At 29.7% G+C, this 21,995-nt stretch overlaps 1 protein-coding gene across 2 annotated transcripts; it reads left to right on the top strand.

Moving 5' to 3' along the window:
• The first annotated feature begins 13,575 nt into the window (after positions 1–13,575).
• ERL1 (ERECTA-like 1) lies at positions 13,576–21,282 on the top strand. Of its 2 annotated transcripts, none has more exons than XM_068635218.1 (27): positions 13,576–14,148; positions 15,541–15,679; positions 15,800–15,871; positions 15,961–16,032; positions 16,139–16,210; positions 16,292–16,363; positions 16,549–16,620; positions 16,725–16,796; positions 16,901–16,972; positions 17,068–17,136; positions 17,255–17,326; positions 17,462–17,533; positions 17,605–17,676; positions 17,752–17,823; positions 17,903–17,974; positions 18,072–18,143; positions 18,228–18,299; positions 18,380–18,451; positions 18,547–18,618; positions 18,715–18,786; positions 18,884–18,955; positions 19,068–19,139; positions 19,218–19,291; positions 19,377–19,508; positions 19,604–19,942; positions 20,063–20,430; positions 20,656–21,282. In XM_068635218.1, exons 1-27 carry the CDS (start codon positions 14,025–14,027, stop codon positions 21,010–21,012), a joined length of 2,970 nt encoding a protein of 989 aa, XP_068491319.1. In that variant the 5' UTR covers positions 13,576–14,024; the 3' UTR covers positions 21,013–21,282. The 2 variants fall into 2 exon arrangements, with proteins under 2 accessions (XP_068491319.1, XP_068491320.1); XM_068635219.2 differs by having other exon boundaries at positions 13,682–14,148; positions 15,546–15,679.
• Positions 21,283–21,995: the final 713 nt, after the last annotated feature.

The raw sequence follows: 21,995 nt of genomic DNA, 5'->3' as shown, positions 1-21,995 counted from the left end.
TTAAAACTATAAGCTAGAAATCCAGTAATCACTGTATTGACCAGCTGGATCCGACCCATCATGCTAAGAGATTTACCTTTCCAAGATGCTAGCTTCAATTTGACTTTATCAGCCAAAGGTTGAAGAAATCGACACTTTGGAGCACCAACAAAGATAGGCACTCCTAAATAATTGAAAGGCAAACAACCATGACTACAAGAAAGAATATTTTGAATTTTGGTGACAAATCTTGGAGAATTATCCATGGTGAAGAAACTACTTTTAGAGTTATTAATATATTGACCAGAAAAATCACCATATGTTTTAAGAAAAGTACTCAAATTTCGAAGAGACTTAATATCCCCCCTACAGAAAATAAAAATGTCATCAGCATACAAAATATGAGAGGGAGTGAGATAACCTTTCGGACTAGCCATATTTAAAATCTTCTTATCATTCACAAGCTTAGAAATACCTCTACTAAGAACTTCCTCTGCAAGACAAAAAAGTAAAGGAGACAATGGATCACCTTGTCTTACACCTCGACTGCAGGGAAAAAAACCCACCAAACTACCACTTATTCTGATAGAAAGCATAGCTGAACGGAGAATTGTACTAATCCAACTGACAAACGAGGGGTGAAAACCAAAGCGTTTCAAAACTAATAATAAGAACTTCCAACTCAGAGTGTCAAAAGCTTTATGAATATCAACTTTGTAAGCCACATTACCTCCTCTAACCTTTTTAGAAAGCATATTAATAGCCTCAGAAGCAATACCAATGCAATCCTGAATCTGTCTACCCTGCACAAACCCATATTGATTAAGAGAAATGATTCTAGCAGCCACAAGAGCAAGCCTATCCGCCAGTATCTTGGAAATAATTTTAAATTTGAAATTAGCAACAGCAATTGACCTGTAATCTTTAATGGAATCAGCACCCTGAATCTTAGGAATAAGAGATACCACATTACTGTTCATTCCAGGGAGAACCCAATTTTGTTTAAAAAATTGTTGAACAGCATTACAAACATCTGTCCCAATAATTTCCCAGCAAGAATGATAGAAAACACCACCAAAACCATCAGGACCAGGAGCACTATTACCGTTAAGATGAAAAACCGCATTCTTGATTTCAGAAAAATCAGGACATTTAATCAACATCATATTCTCCTCAGAGGAAACCATAGGAGGAATATAAGTACCAATAAATCTTCCATATTATCAGCATTCAGAACATTAGAAATAGACTCAGCATAAAGATTTTTATAAAAGTCCAAAATATGATCCTCAATGATTTTAGGATCCTCCGTAACCTCATTATCAATCCGTAGACGATGAATCCCACTAGAATTATTTCTCCTTTTGACCACAGCATGGAAAAAAGATGTATTTCGATCTCCATCCTTGAACCATAACATCTTAGCCCTTTCTTTCCAAAACAACCATTTTACTATATTTTCATTTTAATCAATTCATTATTTGTTTTACAAATTTAGTATCTAATTAGTTTGTATGCGTTGACACTCCCACAATGTTAATAGATGAATACTTTCTATCAATTCTAAGATTATAAAAAAATGATTAATTTATATATTTTATGCGACTGAAATTATATTCAAGATATTTAATAAATGAGTTTGTCTCACTAATTTAAGAGGTTTTATCATATTGTATTAAAAGTAGTATTTTGTATCCCCTCCTTTAACGTTACATTTTGCTGATAAAAAAAGTTACGCTTTAATTTAATACAAAATATTCTGATTTTAATCAAAACTTTATTTTCATGTCAATAATTTGTATTAAAAAAAAAATATAAGTTTAAAATTAATAGAAAAATACAATTATAATTTCATAAAATTACATTTCTACAATATTACATAAGCAGTAGTTTTTTAATTAATTTATATTTATCATTTAGTTTAACAGTTAAATCCATTAAATACTTATAATTCAATAAACTCAGTTAACAAGTTTCTTATTTCAACTAAAAATTATCTTTTTAATTTCAACAAATATATTAGCTGTGACTTCGTTGTGTTTATTTTAACTATAATATTAAAAAAAAAATAGGTGTATTTTCTGCGTTAGAAAAATGCAAAAAATTCAGAGTAGTTATTGAAAATCTATTACATACAGTAGTATTAGGTCAAACTAAGACCGTTTACTAACAGATTGATTAAAGATTCAAAAGAAGACTATTTAGTCAAAAAAGAGGGTCTATTTTCGAGTCTTTTAAAAAGCTTTTTAAAGTTTGGTAGATTGGCTCATTTACGTAAATATTATAAAGCATGATAATAATGTGATTAGGTAGGGTATTAGACTCTTAAATAGCCTTTAAATTCAGTCTGAATTTTGAAAAAGAAAAGATTCAAACCTAAAAAATGGACTACATAATAAGCTTATTTAATAATATTATACAAGAATAGTTCAAATACTTATTTTAACGAAATTGGTTGAAGGTTTTATTAATCTCACCTTCAAAAGTTAATTTTGTGACGTTAAAATGGACATAACTTCACTTTCAACTATTCGATCATGGTATTTTTTTTAATTATATCAATTTCAAGATTTATTTCACCATAAAAAAAAACTGTTAAAATACACTTATTTTTTTAAAAAAAAATTATGATTTTTTTTAATAAAACTTATATCTACTGATAAAATAAATTTTATTTTTCTATTTACAATCGTAGGTCGGACAATGAATATCGGACACGTGGTTCAATAATAATTTTTTTGATATTTTTTGGATACTCGATCCAAATGGAATATTATTCGAATTTTTTACAAAACAAATAAATTCATTTATCGAGTATTAGAATATTAACCGATCTCTGGACATAGTAAATTAATCTTGAAAAGATTAATTTACATGTAAAGCATGATTAGTAAAGTTTAATAGTATACGTATGAATATGAAATAATTTTTATAAACAAAGGAAGGAAGAGACCTATAACAAAAACTATAAATACGATAAAGATAATAAAGATTTATGTAGACTTAATAAAGATTCTATTTATTTTAAACCCTAAATCCTATATCTAAGGAAAGAGGACGAAAAAATCAAATAAAAAAGACGAGAGAAGTAAGTAATAAGAGATATTCAAATAAAAACAATAATTAATCTGACTAATTTTTTATTAGATCAAAATAATTTTGATGGTTGATAAATGATATTTTGAATAATGTTGATTTTAGAATAGTAATAGATTTACTAGGGGTGCGTGGAATCATTTATATCTCAACAAGACCTCTCTCTCTCTCCATTGTTATTATAAACTAAAATTAAACCAACAAAAAGTAAAGAAATAGTCTGTTAAAACTACTCATTTTGGGAATTCATGTCTGCAATTCAAAATCATTCATACATTATTCTATGTAACATTAACTCTCATCTACAAAACCTATTTACAATTCCCTCTTTTTATTCAACTTCTTTAATTCCCTCTTCACTTTTTGAAAGCCCTATTTAACTAGTTATTGGGCTACTACCTCTCAAATTATTATTTTCTATTATTCGCTATAAATGCACGCCTTTTCTGCTTCATACAAATAAACTAAACATTTATTTAACCAAAATAATTAATTCACGCTTTAATAATTATTTATTGACTATTGATTGTTGCCATGTACTTCAATTTTTATTCAAATCTGCATCATATGCTTTATGTTTATCACTATTTTCAAATTAGTATTAATTAAAAATATATTTTAAGTTTACCTTTTGTAACAAAAATATTTAAATGTGATGGTATGAGTTATGTGAAGTAGCCGTTACCGTTCCATCTCCATCTATGGGTCAGTCTCAGTATAACGACCAATGCAACAAAAAATGTGTTTGTTTTTTTGGTGCATATATGAAAACAAAGTCTAATTTCGGAGCATCTTCAACAAGTGTGGTCCATTTGCTTTCTTTTTACTCTCACTTTTTTCTTGTTTGCTTCTTCATCCTCCTGTTTATAACTAATAACAAATGCAATCGACTAAGACTATAATAGTAGCCCTGTTTAATTCCTCAACGATTTGAAACCTTGTTATTCAACTAAAATATTTTAAAAGTTATTTTATTCACAATTTTTTTATATCTTTCTGTTATCATACATACGCCACATAATAGTATCATATTGTTTAAAAAAATTAAATATACATTCATTTCTTAATTTTTTAATTTAACAATATTATCTCATCATACTAGAAGTACACATTCTTAAATCTTATTTAATTAATTCATTTTAAAACAAAAGAGTGGTGTTTTTTAAAATTCATTATAACTCGTGTTTGTATTTTCTTTTGTCCAACTTTCACGATGTTATAAATTTAACAATACATACATAGATAATTTTGGATGAGTTGAAATTAAAAAACAAATAACATGTAAAAGAAAAATGATGGATTGATTAATCAACATTTTTTTTCTTCTCTTGTTTGAGTTTCTCTTCTTCAAACTTTTTATCTTCTTCCATTGGTGGTTTTGGAAATAGAGAATATGATCATGTTCACGTAAGTTAAGATTCACTTGATGGTAGATACAAAAGAATTATGACTTTACAAAAAATATAGAGTTGCTTGAAATGGTGTGGAGAGAGTGATTGAAAATTGAGGGAGTTTGTTGGTACTTTCTCTGTCTTTCTTGAAGTTTACAATGCTATGGTTGTTGAGTTTTATGGAGTTATACATGTTATGGAGGAAGCTCAAAAGATGGAGCTTACTAATGTCTGACTTGAATGTGATTTTGTCTTTGTTTGTGTTGTGTTTACTATTAAGACTAGTTCAGTGGATGTTTTATAATCGATCGAATACTTATCTTAATTACAATGAGAAAATTAGGTTTAGGGTTACTCATATTTTTCGTGAAGGAAATGCACACGCTAATAAATTGGTTAATTTAGAATTTATTCATAGAAAATCATTTCATTGGTATAATAGACTTCTATCTAGTCTCTTCTTATAATTATTTATTAATAGGTATAGTCTACATATGTATCGCTTTGTTAACATATGAGTTTTGGTCCAGTCTTCCATATATTTTGTATTTTTTTTCTTTTTTAATAATACTTTTTTCATGTAATGACAAATGATTGTTGGTACTTGAGGTGTTAGTCTAACTGAAATGTCAAGTTGCATAGTGATGCCTAACATGAAAACTTTTATAAAAAAAGTAGATATTGTTTTATTTGTTGATATGTGAGATTTGGTGTGGGAAAGAGTATGTATGCTTCCTCTTTCTTTCTTTCTTTATTTTGTTACCTTAAAACAAAAAATTAGGAAAAAAATTGGATAGTTAGTTTGCATATAAAAAGGGTTTTTTAACATTAGCTTAAATTTTTTTTTTAAAAGTAATTCATAATGATAAAATATTCATTATAACAATAAAATGAGATATAATAAAAAAATTATGTAGATAAAAAAAGTCATAAAAAATAAATTTTTTATATATATATATATATATATAACAATTTATCAAAGTTAGTTTGATAAAAATAATTATTTTATTATATTATATATGTATATAATACTAAAACTAAAAAAATCAAACTTAAAACATTATAAGATGACAAAGAAAACGGATTAAATTCGCCCATTTAGACTTGCTGCTAAAGATGGATAAAATGAATTTACTCACAAAAAAAATATTAATTTTTGTATAAAATTAATTTAAATAGATCAATTTCAATAAAACATGTAAAATAATGTAATCTAAATTTCACTTAAATATTAATTTTTATTAGTGTTAGAAAAAAAAATTATTAAATAAATTAAAAACAATATGAAAGATGCTGTAATAAGCTTCATCCTTATCATCAACTTTATAGTGAAAATGACCGATTAACTAAACTCGACTATATTATCAGCTTTAGTAAACTAAAATGAAAAAAATATAATAAAAGAAAAATCAAAATAGATTTTAGTGTTATCAACTTATAGTGAAAATGACTGATTAACTAAACTTGACTACATTATCAGTTTTAGCCAACTAAAAAAAAATAAAAAATAATAGAATAAAACATCAAATATATTTCAGTGTTATATTTTATAATAATAATTTTATCTTATTTATATATAAAAATATATATTTAAAATAAAGATGAGTAATGTGGAAAAAATCTTATAATTTTTTATTAATAACTCTAATATGAATAAACAATCCTATTTCAGTAAGACATAATCTTAAATGTCTCGCTAATTTCTTTCAGAGCAAATCATTCTGTATTTTAAGTAATGTCGATAAAAAATAATTTAAACTAAAATAATAATATTTTATCAATCATACTAAAATTAGTTGAAAATTACTTTGTAAGTACTATGACTCCGATAATAATTATAATTGTCTGTTATGTGTATTTTTTACATTGATTTGAATATTGTTAAACTTTATAAAATCTGTTTAGAGATGTGAAGTTGTAATAATTTGTTTATTTAAATATTTTTATTTTTTTTGTTGTTGTGATATTTTTAACATATTTTTTATAAAAATTGTTAATTTACATGTAAAACTATATATTTATGGAGGTAAGTGAATTTTAAATCTATTCAAATAATTCTTATTATAAAAAATGAAAGGAAGAGAATGTAAACATTAGTTAAGATTAAAAAAGTAAGTTGTAAGATGTATTTAGAAAAGAAAAACACATCCTTTGAAACGTTATTTTGTTGGGGTTGAAGAGTGATAAGAGTAACGAACTTGCATAGGAACTTGAACCCTTGCTAAAGCATGTTGCAGCAAGATGGTGGGAAAAGCAGAGGGCTTAAGATTAATTAACTACAATGTTCAGAAATGGGGTTTTCAATTTTTTGTTAAATGCATAAAGAATTAATGGTATGTTGGTAATGTCAGAGAGAGAAAAACCGATAAGTAACCATCTATCATCATTTTCAAGTAATTTGTTGTTTCTCTGTCCCCAGAAAAATTACATGTAACTTTGTCTTCACTGTCAGTGGGACCCACACCATGGTGTCACGCCGGCCGACCGTACTCTTCTGACGGCGGAATACCGGCGGATATTGTGCCGGCAGAATCTCTTTCTGAAACACTGTCTACTCTGACGCTACTGCTCTGCTCTTCCTCATCCTCTCATGTTATTCATATTTCATGGAACATCACATATTCATTTAAAATTGGGATCTACTTTTGTTTTATTATTATGACTTTTCAATGAATAAAAATTAATTCATCATTTATAAATGTTAAGAACCCTTTCACCATTTGATTTCTTTGAGTGATAAATTTGACAGTTTAATATAATTTTTAAAAGATTAAATTGATTCATAATGTTTTAATCTCAATGAATACTAAAAAAAAACAATTTTATAGTTTAAACGTTAGTGAAAATAAGTTTATTTCGGTATAAAACACATTATTTGAAGATGAAATGGAAAGGACTTTTTTTTTATTATAAGGGTTGAGAACTCACATCACTCACCAATCATTAATGTTGATTTTAAATTTAACAGGAACATTGTTAACTTAAAAAAGTACACCCTAATAATTTGCTGCAAGATTTGGGAAAACGGAAAGCGTTTGGTGACATATCATGAAACATGAATTAGTTTTGGACCCCTTCTATGAAACATAGTTCAGAACTTTAGTTTTGTTTTTTACTCTTTTCTTTTCTAGTTTCAATTGATCTAGGATAACTTTTAAATGTATTTTAAATTGTTTAATAGGAATCAATATATTATGACATACTTAATGGATAATTTTTTCCTCAAATATTTGATTAGGAATATTATCAAAACAATTTTGTGCATATGAACAAAATCAGAAAAAAATGATTTTTTTAATAAAATTTAATATATTTACAGATAATTATTAATTTCCCACCAAAAGATTCTCCAGAATATAAAACCAAATAAGGGTATAAATCAAAAGAATCTAATATACTGCCTCTAGTACTTAATATAATCATACATACTAAAAAAATAACTAATTTTGTTTATTTTGTAAATTTTTAAAATAATTTTATAAATATTTTAAATCTCTCTTCATTATTAATAAAGAGTAAATTTTAATGCTTTATATATGAAGCTATGCCTTATATTAAAGATGAAAAAAATATATAAAACCATGTGTTAATCTTAAAAATTTATTTCAATGTAATGAGTTATATTTTTTTAAAAATATATGATTATTTCATTAGTATATAATATTTATCAATTTTACTAATAATTTACACTAGCTAAAAGTTACTAACTATGTTTAATAAACTCTTATTCTGGTCACTTTTTTTTTTGTTAGTAGAAGATTTCATATTTAATTTTTAAAATCTACAAGTTTTATTAACTATATACAAAAATCTAATTGTGGGAGATGATGGGTTATTTTTTTCACTTATAATACTTTTACTTTTATTTCATTTTAGATAATTAAATTTGATGATATAAGAGAGAAATAACTATACCTAATTTAACCTTAATTATAATAATTGTGTATAAATTACTTTGAAATTCATCAAATATAACAAAACATGTATTTTTAGAGGGAAAAAAATTGTGTTTTTATAATAAATGAATGTTAAAATGTTTAAAATTCAAGGAATGTAAGTATCTATGAAATTGTTTAAAAGTGTAAGTGACATAAAGTATAATATTTTATTATTATTATTAGAGTGTGAAATTAGTAAAATTAACGATTCAAACTTCATTTTAAGATAATTACTATTTTTGTAAAACTTTTTTTTTTCTTCGACTTCTCTCAAAGATTTTGACTAGTGTTTTCGTCCTGTTTGAAGATCAAAATCCTAATGATGAATAGAAAAAGTTTATTTAATTATAATTTTCTTTAAAGTAAAGTCTTTTTTGTCAATTATTTTTTAGTCAGTTTTGAAGATTTTTGCATGTCTTGGAGACTAGGACGCATGTGATGTTTATAGAGTTATGATGAGTTTCTGTTAGTTCAGGATCATAGGAGTATATTAAGATTATTGATCATGACTTTTGTGTACACGTTTTGCCTTATTGTGGGTTATGTAAAGTTGAAGCTTAGTTTTATGATGATCAAGATAAACATTTAAGGGAAGGTAGTTAAGTTTTGCAATAGTACTTTAGAGAGGTGGGAACTATGATGCATGTGAGATTTTAGAGTCATGATGAGTTTATGTTAGTTCAGGATCATAAGGGTATATTCAGATAATTGATCAAAACTTTTTGTGTACATGTTTAACCTTCCTGTGAGTTATGTGGAGTTGGAACTTAGTTTTATGTTGAACAAACTAAACAGGTAAGGAAAATTAGTTAAGTTTTACAATAGTACTTTGGGGGAACTCGGATGCATTGTGGAGTTTGTAGAGTCATGATGAGGTCTCTTTTAGTTCAAGATCATATGGGTATATTCAAATCATTGATAAGAACTTTTTTTGTATACATGTTTAGCCTTCTTGTGGGTTTTGTGTAGTTGGAGTTTAGTTTTATGTTGAGCAAGCTAAATAGGTAAGGGAAGGTAGCTAAATTTTGCAATAGTACTTTAAGGTAGATGAACTTAAAGTGAAGGTGATGGTCACATTGTATGAGTTTTTGTAGGGATGTTATTTGTTGAATTTATAATCTTTCAAAAGTGTAAAGATATGAGATTTTGATAATTTGATATCTTAATTTTGATTAGATGTGACTTTGAGCTATGTTGTGAATTGTTTGAAATTTAAGAGAAAGTTGTTAGTCAAATTTTCAGGTATGATTTTGAACTTGTTTCAATTCATATTTGAAAGCATTGTATATATACATTGATATATGAGTTATATAAAAGTGTTAGGATATTGTTTAGAAAAGTAATGTCATGCAAACTTTGTAGGTTATATAAACAGTACAAATTAATATGTTGATTATGGGTAAGTGTTTTGAAAATAAATTGGTTATGCTACTTGGTTTTCTAATATTTTTATTAAGCGAAAAAGTTTTCACTTAAAAGAAAATGTAAGAAAAAAACTTATTCTCGATTTCGTTTTCGCTCAAGTGAAGATTGAGTAAAAATATCGTTGTGTTTTCGCTCGTGCGAAAACAAAATTAGTACCGAAACTAAACTCTTCTTTCATCCACATTTTCGCTCAATCGAAAAACACTTTTAATTTTGTTTGTTTAGTTATTGTTTATTGTTTTTAGTTGATTTAAATGTAAATGTTTATTTATGCATGTAAATTGAATACTAATTCTATGTAGTTATGTGATGAATTGTAAAGATAATTGTTTTTAGGGAGAGAATACTATGTTGATATGTTTAGGTTGTATATTGATTTTGGGATTTTGAAGAAGACAATTTTGACTATATTACTATACGACTCACGCATAGGGAAATATTAAATGGTAAGAACTAAAGGAGGTTCTCATGACCCAATACGCGGTGTGAAAAAAAATTATATTTAGTAGGTCATAATGAATTTATCGTGTTACATGTGAATAAACTAGTTCATATTATGTAGGTATGTAATAATGTCAACTTAGTAATGTAGCATGTCAATTCTAATTCAACACACGAGTCTTACAAAAGTAAAGTCACGTGTTTGTGATGTTAATTCCTTTGAGTTATGACATGATAGTTAGTACTTGGGTTGAAATTTGGATATGTAGTTTTGATAAATGTTAATGTTTGAATTGAAACTGTATCCATTAAAATATATGGATGAGATGTGATTCAAATGTGTGTATATGATTGAAATTGTATATGTATAAGGTTTTGTTTTAAAACTTTAACTTACACAATTTTGTGGTTTCTATTTTGTTGATCAATTGTGATGATAATGTGTTATATATAAGTAGAAGGTGTTTAATGATGAACAACTTCATCATAGACAAGCTGAAGAGTTAATTTTTTTACTTCAACATAAATAAGCTGAAGAGTTAATTTTTTTATTATATTTTGTACATTTTTTTATATGTTTATGTATATGTATGTATTTTGATTTCTTATAAAATAATTATTTTGAAATATTTGGATAGAAAATGAATAATAGAGTCAAATAACTTATTGCTGTACATTTAAACTTAATTAATAACTAAGAAATATATATATAAAATGTTTCTTAAAAAGTTATATTACGATTTAATTATATTTTACTTACGATATATATTATATATTTTACTATTAGATTTTATAATTTAGTTATAAACATAAGAAATAATTATAATTATAAATAAAATAAGAAATACTTCAAAAAAATTATAGTATATATTTTTATTTGATAATTTGTCGTTCTAAAATGTTGTAAATTTTATAATAAAAAACTAATTAAACTGAATAATAAAATATTAATTTTAAATAAAATAAAATAAAACTTATTTTTTATGTTTTTAATGAAAAAAAGGAAACCTAGCAATAAACAGCCTAGTTAGTACCAGTAATTCCCTGGAAGGCACAATGAAGTGGAGGAAGTAGTGTCATTACTTACCTTACACACAAGAAAAGAAAAAGGCAAAAGCTTTTTGCAGATCATTAAAGCAAGAAACAGAAATGAAAGCAAACAGATAATTACCAAATGAAGGGAAGACAGTTATAATTTAAGAGGAAAAGGACTCAGAAAGTCAGCTTTATACATTGCTATATGCAAACCTATTTTATTGCTCATCTCTCCAAACAAACCTAATCTGCTTTCAGACACAGTTCAGTCTTGTTTCTTTACCATTCACCATCAAAACAATTCTACATTGTTGTCTGTTTTTTTTTATAATTTTGAATAATTTTTTTTTGAAGTTATGAATGTCTTTTCATCTTTACTTGAAAACAACAAAAGTGGCCATGTTGTATGTTTGGTGGAAAATAAGTTCTCACCACCCTATTCTGATTGGGTTCACATGCAAGTTGTAATTGTAACCAACCATTCACTGTTGTAGAAATACACACATCTCCAACATCATACATTTGGTAAAATGTTGCTATTTTCTTTCCTTTTTCTGTGATGAAGTTGTGTGATACCAATGTTAATATTCCTCAATAGATTGGAATTTGTAGATCAATAGATCAATTTGACATGCCCAATGCATTGCTTTTTGGCAAAATGACAAAACCCTTCATTTTATTTTTCTTCATTTCCATTTCATGCAATAGAACCCCTCCAATAACGTCAAAACCCAAATTTTTTTACCAAATAAGGACAAAACCTTTGGAAAGTGATCTTACACATATTTATCATAATTCACCAAGGGTATCCTAATGCTTGTTTACTTAAACAAAGCAATGCTTTCATTTTTTTTTATCCATTCATAAGTTTTCAAGAAAGATACCATGTTTCTATTTATGATTTGTTATAGTTTTTTTTATCCTTTTAATCTACATTCAATATTTGTTTTCATAAATATTTATATTTTGTTGACGTAATTTGTAATTATTAAATTTTTATACCAATTTTATATAATAAATAACAATTAATAAGAATACAATAAACTTTAATTCAATACAAATTTGAATATTAATAAAATATAACCATGTAAACATTTAATACAAGGAAAAGAAAAATGCTTCAAATAATTTATTTTGAACATTTGGTTTTTTCTCCAACTTAAATGTTTTAAAATACTATTATTTATCAATCTATATAGATTAAAGTTACCGTAAAAAGTTGCTACATTTCTATTGGATATTGAAAAAAATTCTAGATGATAATACTTTATTATTTTAAAATGTAAAAATTAGATATAAATGGTTAAAAAAAAAGTAAGGCATTGACATTACACACAAATAAAATTTATAATTAAGTCAAATAGTAACGGTGAATAAAGGATGAAAGTATCACTAGAGGAGTTGTAAATCTAATAAGTTTTTTAATAATTTAATAATTATAAATTATACCAAAGCCTTTTATTGCACTTATTTTTTTTAAGAAAAAAAGTTACTGCACCTCAGTATTCATGATGAGTTGAATATAACTCGGCATTTAATTATTAAAAAACATGAAAACATTAATGGTAGTGCTTAATTGTTTAAAAAATTATTTTCACAGTCTGTTTTGAGAAGTGTGTTTTAACTAGTTTGTAAGTGCACATAATAGACTTGTAAAGTATAAACAAATATCAAAACAGACATTATTATGTAGGGAAAACATTTTACGATAGAACTAAAGAAAACAATTTAATATATAATGCAACTATTAGAAAAATCATAAAATATACCTTATAAAGATGTTAAAGAAAAAAATGATTTAAAAAACTTAAAAATAATTTATTATAATTTTTATATCTATAAATTCAATCCAAACCAATTAGCTTGAATGAGCTCGTTTCGAATTAAATAAATAAATTCACAAATCCAATCCACACCAAATTTTAACTTTTAAGTGTTTAAAGAAGGAGTTTATAAAATCCAATATAAACCTGTGCACTATCATCCCACTTAGCCTAATATTTTTCTCCAGCAAAAATGGTGTGTCATTTCACAATTTCTATAAAAGTTTTTAGACATTTTAAATAGAAAAAACTTTAATAATTTTTCTAATATAATATAATATAATATAATATAATAATAATAATTGTAATTATTATAATTATAAGTAAAAACATTAATTTGGTATAGTACAAAATACATGTAAGAACTAAAAGTAGGATTAAATATTCTTACTTTTATCCTAAAAAAAAAGAAAGTATTCTTAGTTTCTATTCTAAGTGCTTACTGGCACGCTCCATGAACACGCACTCCATAATCCAAATGTGTACGGTCGCTGCTGTCCACATGACTCGTAGAGCGCGTAGTTACATTGTCTTTAGCTTATGGCCATTGTTCAGATTTGTTAGTGAGAAAACACAGGGAAATTAAGGCTCACGCGAAGAAATGCGCGTAAGTTGAGAAGAAAGCGATAGCTGTCAAATACGCTGGGAAACGGCGAGTACGAATGACGGCGGCTACCACCCATATATACAGTGACAGTCTCCTATGCTAACGTCGCTTCACCGCCGTTTCCCATTCTCTCTCTCACTCTTCCTAACACTGTATTTTACGGTTCACGCCAAACGCCTGCACTCTCTCTCTACCAAACAACACCAACAAACAACCTTTGTCACTGTTATAATATTAACTGCATTCTCTCCTGCTTGGTCTTTTCTGCTACGTGCTGTGGTTGGCGACCATGGAAGGTAATGGCTTGGCGCCGTTGTTCTATGTTGGCCACCACAAGTTGAAGCTTCTCACGTCTCCACTTCTGCTCATGCTCTTCCTTCTTTCTCCATTTGCTTTGCCCCTCAGCGAAGAAGGTTTGCGTTTTGTGGGTGCATTGCCGTTTTGACTCACCCCTTTAGTTCTTTTTGGTTTATTCGTTTGCTTCACCCGTCAAATCTTTGTCTTGCATGTCTTTTTTTTGTCTTTTGTTTTGTGGATAGTTGTTGCGGTTGTGGTGAATCTATTTCCTCCCCTTCGTGCTTTGGTTTTGAGAGCGCTGCTCAAAGCTTATTATTTTCTTCGTTGCTTTGTATATACTTAAAAAGCATTCCAGTGGAATATTGTTTTTTGCTTGTTGAAGCAAAGTCAAATGCAGTTTAAGCTTCTCTTTCGTTTGTGTAGTTCTTTGTAGACATTCGACTCTAAGGTGTCTTTGTCGGGGTTTTAGATATTTACGATGCTGAATTTAGTGAAACACTCCTGGCTCCTGGGCGTGTTTTATTTTAGTGGGGGAGGGGGTTGGGGTCCTGGAATAAAGTGCCTTTTCCGTTCTAAGGAAGAATTCACGTGCTTTGAGATTTTCATTCATAACTGAAGTTGCTGCATTTTTATGTTGAACCATGAAAGAATCCGAATTCGGTATGACAATTCCTTTTATACCTTTTTGTTCTCTTTTCCGGTGGATATTTGAAGCCATACCAGTGTAAAGGAAAAGACCTTTTGGATAGATTCGGAACTGTAATGAGATGCTGATTTTTTTGCTGACCTGTTTAGCAATCCATGTAAGAGTAATGATGCAGATTAAGGAAATCTTAATTTTTAATCATTTTAATTATTTGGGTAAGTTCGTTATTAATGGATTGTTTAGTCTGGAACAGTTTTGGCAATATTTTAATCTGTATGCAACTTTGTTTACTTTGGGTTTGGCACTTGGACCGTTGTTCTACAGTTTCAGGGTATTTGCATACTATTTTTTTATTTAGATGCCTTTCTGCATTTGAGTGCTTTTGTAGATTTTTTATTTTGTTACAATTACAACTGTTACATTATAGTATTGAAATTTATGAAAGCCAGATTACAGGGATAAAAATGGACTTCTTTCACTGGTTCACTCTAACTCGTGTTAATCCATTAAATAATTTCTTGAATATGAAATGGGTATATTCAATGTCGGAACTTGCTTGCTCTTTACTAAGAGATTGGATACACACTTTTAAAAAAGAACTATCCGTCCGATGTATTTTTTTTTGTTATTTTCTCAACAATGTTTTACCACATTGCCGTGGTTTGATGATTGCAATTATTTGTCGTAGGTGAATTAATTGAATTTTTTAGAAGTATTTTGTATGCGATTTTTAGTCGTCTTCCATATAATTGCTAATCGTAGACGATGGAACACTATGTACTATGGCATTGATAATTGATAGATTTGTACGGTACTGAGCTCTGGAAATGCTTGAGTGTTGAAGGGCTTTGAAAATGCGCAGGACAGGCATTAATGGCGATGAAGGCTACTTTTAGCAATATGCCAGACGTGCTTCTTGACTGGGATGACGTTCACAATGACGACTTTTGCTCTTGGCGTGGAGTTTCCTGCGATAATGGCAGCCTTTCTGTGGTTTCTCTGTGAGCTTATTATCCTTCTGTGATTATTTGTTTCGTTTGTATTAATCTTTTCTCATTGACAACCTTTTGCGTTAATTAACTCTTTGTGTTGATTTAAAGTGCTTTGTTCTCTTCTTCTAGGAACCTTTCCAGCTTGAACCTCGGTGGGGAGATATCCCCAGCCATTGGTGACTTGAGAAACTTGCAGTCAATGTATGTTTACCATTCTCATCTGAAATGCATGTATTTGTTTAGTTTGACATATGATTTGCTTCTGAGATATCTGCATGTTTTGCAACCAGAGACTTGCAAGGGAATAAATTAACGGGGCAAATCCCAGATGAAATTGGAAACTGTGCAGCACTTTTTCATTTGTAGGCTTTTTGCTTCTCTTATTACCTACTTCCATGTTGATCCTGTTTTTCTGGGAAATATTTTTAGATATAATTGCTTATTACATTTTTTTTCTTTTAATTGAAGGGATTTGTCTGATAATCAGCTTTATGGTGATATACCTTTCTCCCTGTCAAAGCTAAAGCAACTTGAGTTTTTGTAAGTTTGAAAGCAGACTTGACATTTATAATTTTGTTCGGCTTTAATTGTACGAGACTTAAGTTGAATTGTTGAATGCAGAAATTTAAAGAGTAATCAGATAACTGGTCCTATCCCTTCAACTCTAACCCAAATTCCAAATCTGAAGACTCTGTAAGTTCTGCTCCTCTTCTCAAACTCAATACTAAATTATACCGTGTTGGTATTTTTTTAAAATGACACTCATCCATTGTAATAAAAAGAGGAAATAACAGAAGTTTTTGTTACTTGAGTGTTTTACGATCTGTTGCTTTAGCTGTCTCTAAGTAAGTGCGATTACTGTCCTGTTATGTTTGCAGTGATCTTGCTCGAAATAGGCTCACTGGAGAGATCCCAAGATTACTCTATTGGAATGAAGTCTTGCAGTACCTGTGGGTTTTATGTTTTTTGTTGTGTATTTTACTTTTACGTCTGCCTGTATCTTAATAGTTCTTTAACAAGGAGAGTTTTTTATTGGGATTGTTCATTAATGCAGCGGATTACGAGGGAACATGTTGAGTGGTGGTCTGTCCCCTGATATATGTCAATTAACTGGATTGTGGTATTTGTGAGTAATCCAACCTAAGCATGATGAAGCTTCACATTGGATCATTTTTGTAACCTTACATATGTTTTTACTTTTTTCTTATGTTGTTTTCTACGATTTCTCAGTGACGTGAGAGGCAATAATTTGACTGGTACTATACCTGACAGCATAGGGAACTGTACTAGTTTTGAAATCTTGTAAGCCAAGTAACTATTATTTGGTATGTTTTATATTTGATTTTCGATAACTATCTCATCGTTGCCACCACCCTATTTTTTCCATTGAATTTCAGTGACATATCATATAATCAGTTTACTGGAGAGATTCCATATAATATTGGGTTTCTGCAAGTTGCTACTTTGTGAGTATTTTAACTGAGGTTATTGTTTTATTCAGTACTGTGAATCGACAAACACTAGTTATTTTATTCGAGAATGGTGATTTGTATATAATCAAGTATCACTGTGATTTGGGCCCAGGTCACTTCAAGGAAATAGATTAACTGGGAAGATTCCAGAAGTGATTGGTTTGATGCAAGCCCTTGCAATATTGTAAGTATACTTTGTCATTATTCTAAATTTGAAGATTATATTAATAATTTGGCGGTTTGAGTACCGCAATTCCTTTTGTATCTGTAGATTTGTTATTAAACATGTCTTCTGCATTGTAACGTGACATTGTTGTAGGGATTTGAGTGAGAATGAGTTAGTGGGATCAATTCCCCCAATACTTGGGAATCTGACCTTCACTGGAAAGCTGTGAGTGTAACTATCCATTGACTTAAACTTCTACTATGCTAGTTTTGGTCTTGAGAAATTTAATTGATCAGGTACCTTCATGGAAACATGCTTACTGGCCCGATACCTCCTGAACTCGGCAATATGTCCAAACTGAGCTACTTGTGAGTTGACTTGTATTATTTGTACCAAAACTCTAGGTTTTTTGTGAATGTACTTACGGATTATGTTTTCTCCAGGCAATTGAATGACAACCACCTAATTGGTAAAATTCCAAATGAGTTTGGGAAGCTGGAACATCTTTTTGAATTGTAAGTTATAGTCAGTCAGTTACACTGTCAATAATTGTTGCAGTGTCTTGTGTAAAGTAGCTTCATTTACTATTTTCAGGAATCTTGCCAATAATCATTTTGATGGAACTATTCCACATAACATAAGCTCCTGCACAGCCTTAAACCAGTTGTAAGATTTCTCATTGCTACCCGCTAGTTCTGCTGAGCTGTTTAGAATATCATGATGTTTTCAATACCTTGCATGATTTTTCAATGATTCGTTTCAGTAATGTGCATGGTAATCAGTTAGATGGTTCCATTCCATTGAGCTTCCGCAACCTTGATAGCTTGACATACTTGTATGTTATCTGAAACTTGTTTCATTGTATTCATACCAGATTTCTTATTTTTAGTAATTTAACAGTAAAAATTGTCTTGTCCAGAAACCTCTCTGCGAACAACTTCAAGGGGAATATACCCGTCGAGTTGGGGCATATTATTAATCTAGATACATTGTAAGTTTCCTCAGAAAAACCATATCTAACCTGATGATGTGTGGGGATATTACCTTTATTTATTTTATACCTTGTTTCAGGGATCTATCTAGCAATAATTTTTCAGGACATGTTCCAGCATCTGTTGGTTATCTGGAACATCTCTTGACCCTGTAAGAAAGATATCGTAATGAACCATGTGATCATTTTTTTTTTTTGGTTTTCTATTATTGCTTTCCTGAATAATATTTTCTCGTCATAAATGCAGCAACTTGAGTCACAACCACCTTGGAGGTTCCTTGCCAGCTGAATTTGGGAATCTCAGAAGCATTCAAATTCTGTGAGTTTTATATTCTTCTGTGGAAGTGTAAACTCCAATCTCTTGTTAAGATTTTAACAGTAATTAATTTATTAACATAATTTATTCTGCTTCTAGTGACATGTCATTCAACAATCTCTCTGGTAGCATTCCTCCGGAAATTGGACAGCTGCAGAACCTTATGTCTTTGTATGCATAACTTCTGAAGTATTTTATGCTTTATGTATTGTGTTGATCCATTGGGGGATAATAGCATCAACTTATTTTTACTTAAATTATATTGTAGGATTATGAACAACAATGATCTGCGTGGGAAGATTCCTGATCAGCTGACCAATTGTTTTAGTCTTACACTATTGTGAGTACCCCTGACAGCCAGCTTTGTGCCTTAATTGTGTTCCCCCTACGTCCCATTTTTGCCATCTTTGGACTGTTTTCTGTTCTTATGTTTTTTATTTTTTTTATTTTAGAAATTTGTCCTATAATAATCTTTCTGGAGTAATTCCTTCAATGAAGAACTTTTCAAGGTTTTCAGCTGACAGGTATTGTAGAGAAGCCTATTAGTTTCAATTGATGCTGATCTTTTATGTATGAATAACATGTAATGTAACCTTTGGCAGCTTCTTTGGAAATTCATTATTATGTGGAGATTGGTTGGGATCAATATGTCGTCCCTACATTCCGAAATCAAGAGGTCTAATGCCTATTCCCTATTAAAAGGCATTTTTGTAAATGAATTACTATAATATACTGAGGTCAATTCTGTACATTTTTTTCAGAGATTTTCTCCAGAGTTGCTGTAGTATGTCTCACGCTTGGAATTATGATATTGTTAGCCATGGTCATTGTAGCCTTCTATAGATCCAGCCAATCTAAGCAATTGATGAAAGGATCTAGCAGAACTGGGCAAGGCATGTTAAAAGGATCTAGCATTTTCTCGTTATATCAGTTTACTGCTGCCTTAAATGTTCCTTATTTTTGTTGTGTTGAACTTGCCTCATTTCAGGTCCTCCAAGACTAGTTATTCTTCACATGGATATGGCTATCCACACCTTGGATGATATAATGAGAAGCACTGAGAATCTCAATGAGAAGTATATCATAGGTTATGGTGCCTCTAGTACTGTATACAAATGTGTTTTGAAGAATTCCCGACCAATTGCAATTAAGCGACTCTATAACCAACAACCACACAATTTAAGGGAGTTTGAGACCGAACTTGAGACAGTTGGTAGCATTAGACATAGAAACCTTGTCACCTTGCATGGATATGCACTTACTCCCGATGGAAATCTTCTTTTCTATGACTATATGGCGAATGGCTCATTGTGGGATCTTCTACATGGTAATGTTGATTCACTTGCTAGGATTGTCAACTCTGCATATTGTCAACTTTCATGTTGTATTTTTAGATTGCTGCGATTCTGTTTTGGCTTTGGTACTTAAGATGTTTCATCTGGTGCAGGTCCCTCGAAGGTAAAACTTGATTGGGAAACACGTCTGAGGATTGCTGTTGGAGCAGCCGAAGGACTTGCTTATCTCCATCATGACTGCAACCCAAGAATAGTTCATAGGGACATAAAATCTTCGAATATTTTGCTGGATGAGAACTTCGAGGCTCATCTTTCTGATTTTGGTACTGCAAAATCCATCTCGACCGCAAGAACTCATGCATCGACTTATGTCCTTGGAACTATAGGCTATATTGACCCTGAGTATGCCCGAACATCTAGGCTGAATGAAAAATCGGATGTGTATAGCTTTGGCATAGTTCTTTTGGAGCTACTAACTGGAAAAAAGGCAGTGGACAATGAGTCTAATTTGCATCAATTGGTACGTGTATTACTATTTGCATGCTATAAATCTGTTTTTGCTTTATATTAGTCGTCCTTGTTATATAGAAAACCATTTGTTTAGTGTATTGTAGGGGTTAACAAAAATACAAAAGGTGTAACAGTTTTTTCATTTTGGGAGGGCCATTTACCAGAGCAATGCTAATATATTTAAGTTTTTAGCTCATTTATTTCGATTTTTGGACTGATTTTTGCATGAATTCAGATATTGGCCAAGGCAGATAACAACACTGTAATGGAGGCTGTGGATGCAGAGGTGTCTATAACCTGCATTGATCTAGCTCATGTTAAGAAGACCTTTCAGCTTGCTTTGCTTTGCACGAAAAAGAACCCTTCTGAGAGGCCTACCATGCATGAAGTAGCCAGGGTTCTGGTATCACTACTTCCTTCACCTCCAAGTAAGATCCTTGCTCCACCTGCAAAGAAGTTTGACTATGCGCATTTTGTGATCGAGAAGGGACAACCTCGAAAAGTGGAAGGACAACAACCTCACCAAGAAGATAACTCAACCAATGCTCAATGGTTTGTTCGCTTTGGGGATGTTATATCGAAGAGCACTTGATCCCTATTCCTAGTTTCTACATATGTACCTGCTGCAGGATTCACGTCTCAATTTCCATGCATTCAGACTGGGTAAAACCAGTTTCTTTTTGTGATTAGATATAATCGTTTACATTTAGCAAATAGATGGAGGATCATATCGATAGGGGGATAAAACACTTCACTATTATAGAGCATTTGCAAGTTTCTACTACTGTATATCTTCTTAGAAGCACTTGTTTTCGTATATTATTATCTGTCAAATGGATATCAAATTATGTTGCTCGTTTTATTTGTTAGGCTTTTTGATTTCCCAAAAAGGTTTTGGCTATATTATAAATAGTTCTTCTGACCATAAAATAAACCTTTAACTGAAAAGAACAGTACATTTGTTTAACAGCTTGCACTGCACATGACTCCTCTTAATTGAACGGTGAAGTTTTAAATTTCACATAACCATTATAATTTTGTACTTAAAATAAAATAAATTAGAGGCAGAAGACCCTGTATTCGATGTTACAGCCTTAGAGCAGAAGGTTGTCTCAGCACTCTTGTCCTTTGCGATACACAACGCTTTTAATACAGCAAAATTATTACTGCTCATAAATTAGTGGTGAGCAATGAACAATGTATAGTTACGCGTACCAATGTCTCCCATAAATTCACTCTGCATGCACACAATTAATGCCCGAAGAAGAAGAATGAGACATTTTACTGTATATTTACAGCTAACGTCTCCGTTAAAAAGCTACTTCTTTTCATCACTTCATTTTCATTGTTAAGTATTTTAACAAGGGTGTGGTCTAGGATAAACATATTCATTACAGCATAATTTATAACAATAAATATTTAAAACATAAATTATATTATTATTAAACATATAATGAATAGACATTTTTAAAGTTGTAAGTGATATTTCATGATATAAAAATGGAACTAGTGTTTGAAATAGATATCTAAATCATCAGATAGAAAAAATATTGAAATTTTTACATCCAAGTTGGG

The sequence above is a fragment of the Phaseolus vulgaris genome, chromosome 7, assembly GCF_051622355.1.
Source record: "Phaseolus vulgaris cultivar YP4 chromosome 7, ASM5162235v1, whole genome shotgun sequence".
Taxonomy (NCBI): Eukaryota; Viridiplantae; Streptophyta; class Magnoliopsida; order Fabales; family Fabaceae; genus Phaseolus; species Phaseolus vulgaris.
The sequence above is the reverse complement of the archived record's forward strand: the minus strand, read 5'-3'. Positions and strand labels throughout refer to the sequence as shown.

Coding starts and splice junctions, on each gene's coding strand:
- ERL1 (XM_068635218.1), top strand. CDS start 14,025: ATGGAAGGTAATGGCTTGGCGCCGTTGTTCTATGTTGGCCACCACAAG. Junction 16,211..16,291: donor CTAAAGCAACTTGAGTTTTT/GTAAGTTTGAAA, acceptor TGTTGAATGCAG/AAATTTAAAGAGTAATCAGA. Junction 16,364..16,548: donor ATTCCAAATCTGAAGACTCT/GTAAGTTCTGCT, acceptor TTATGTTTGCAG/TGATCTTGCTCGAAATAGGC.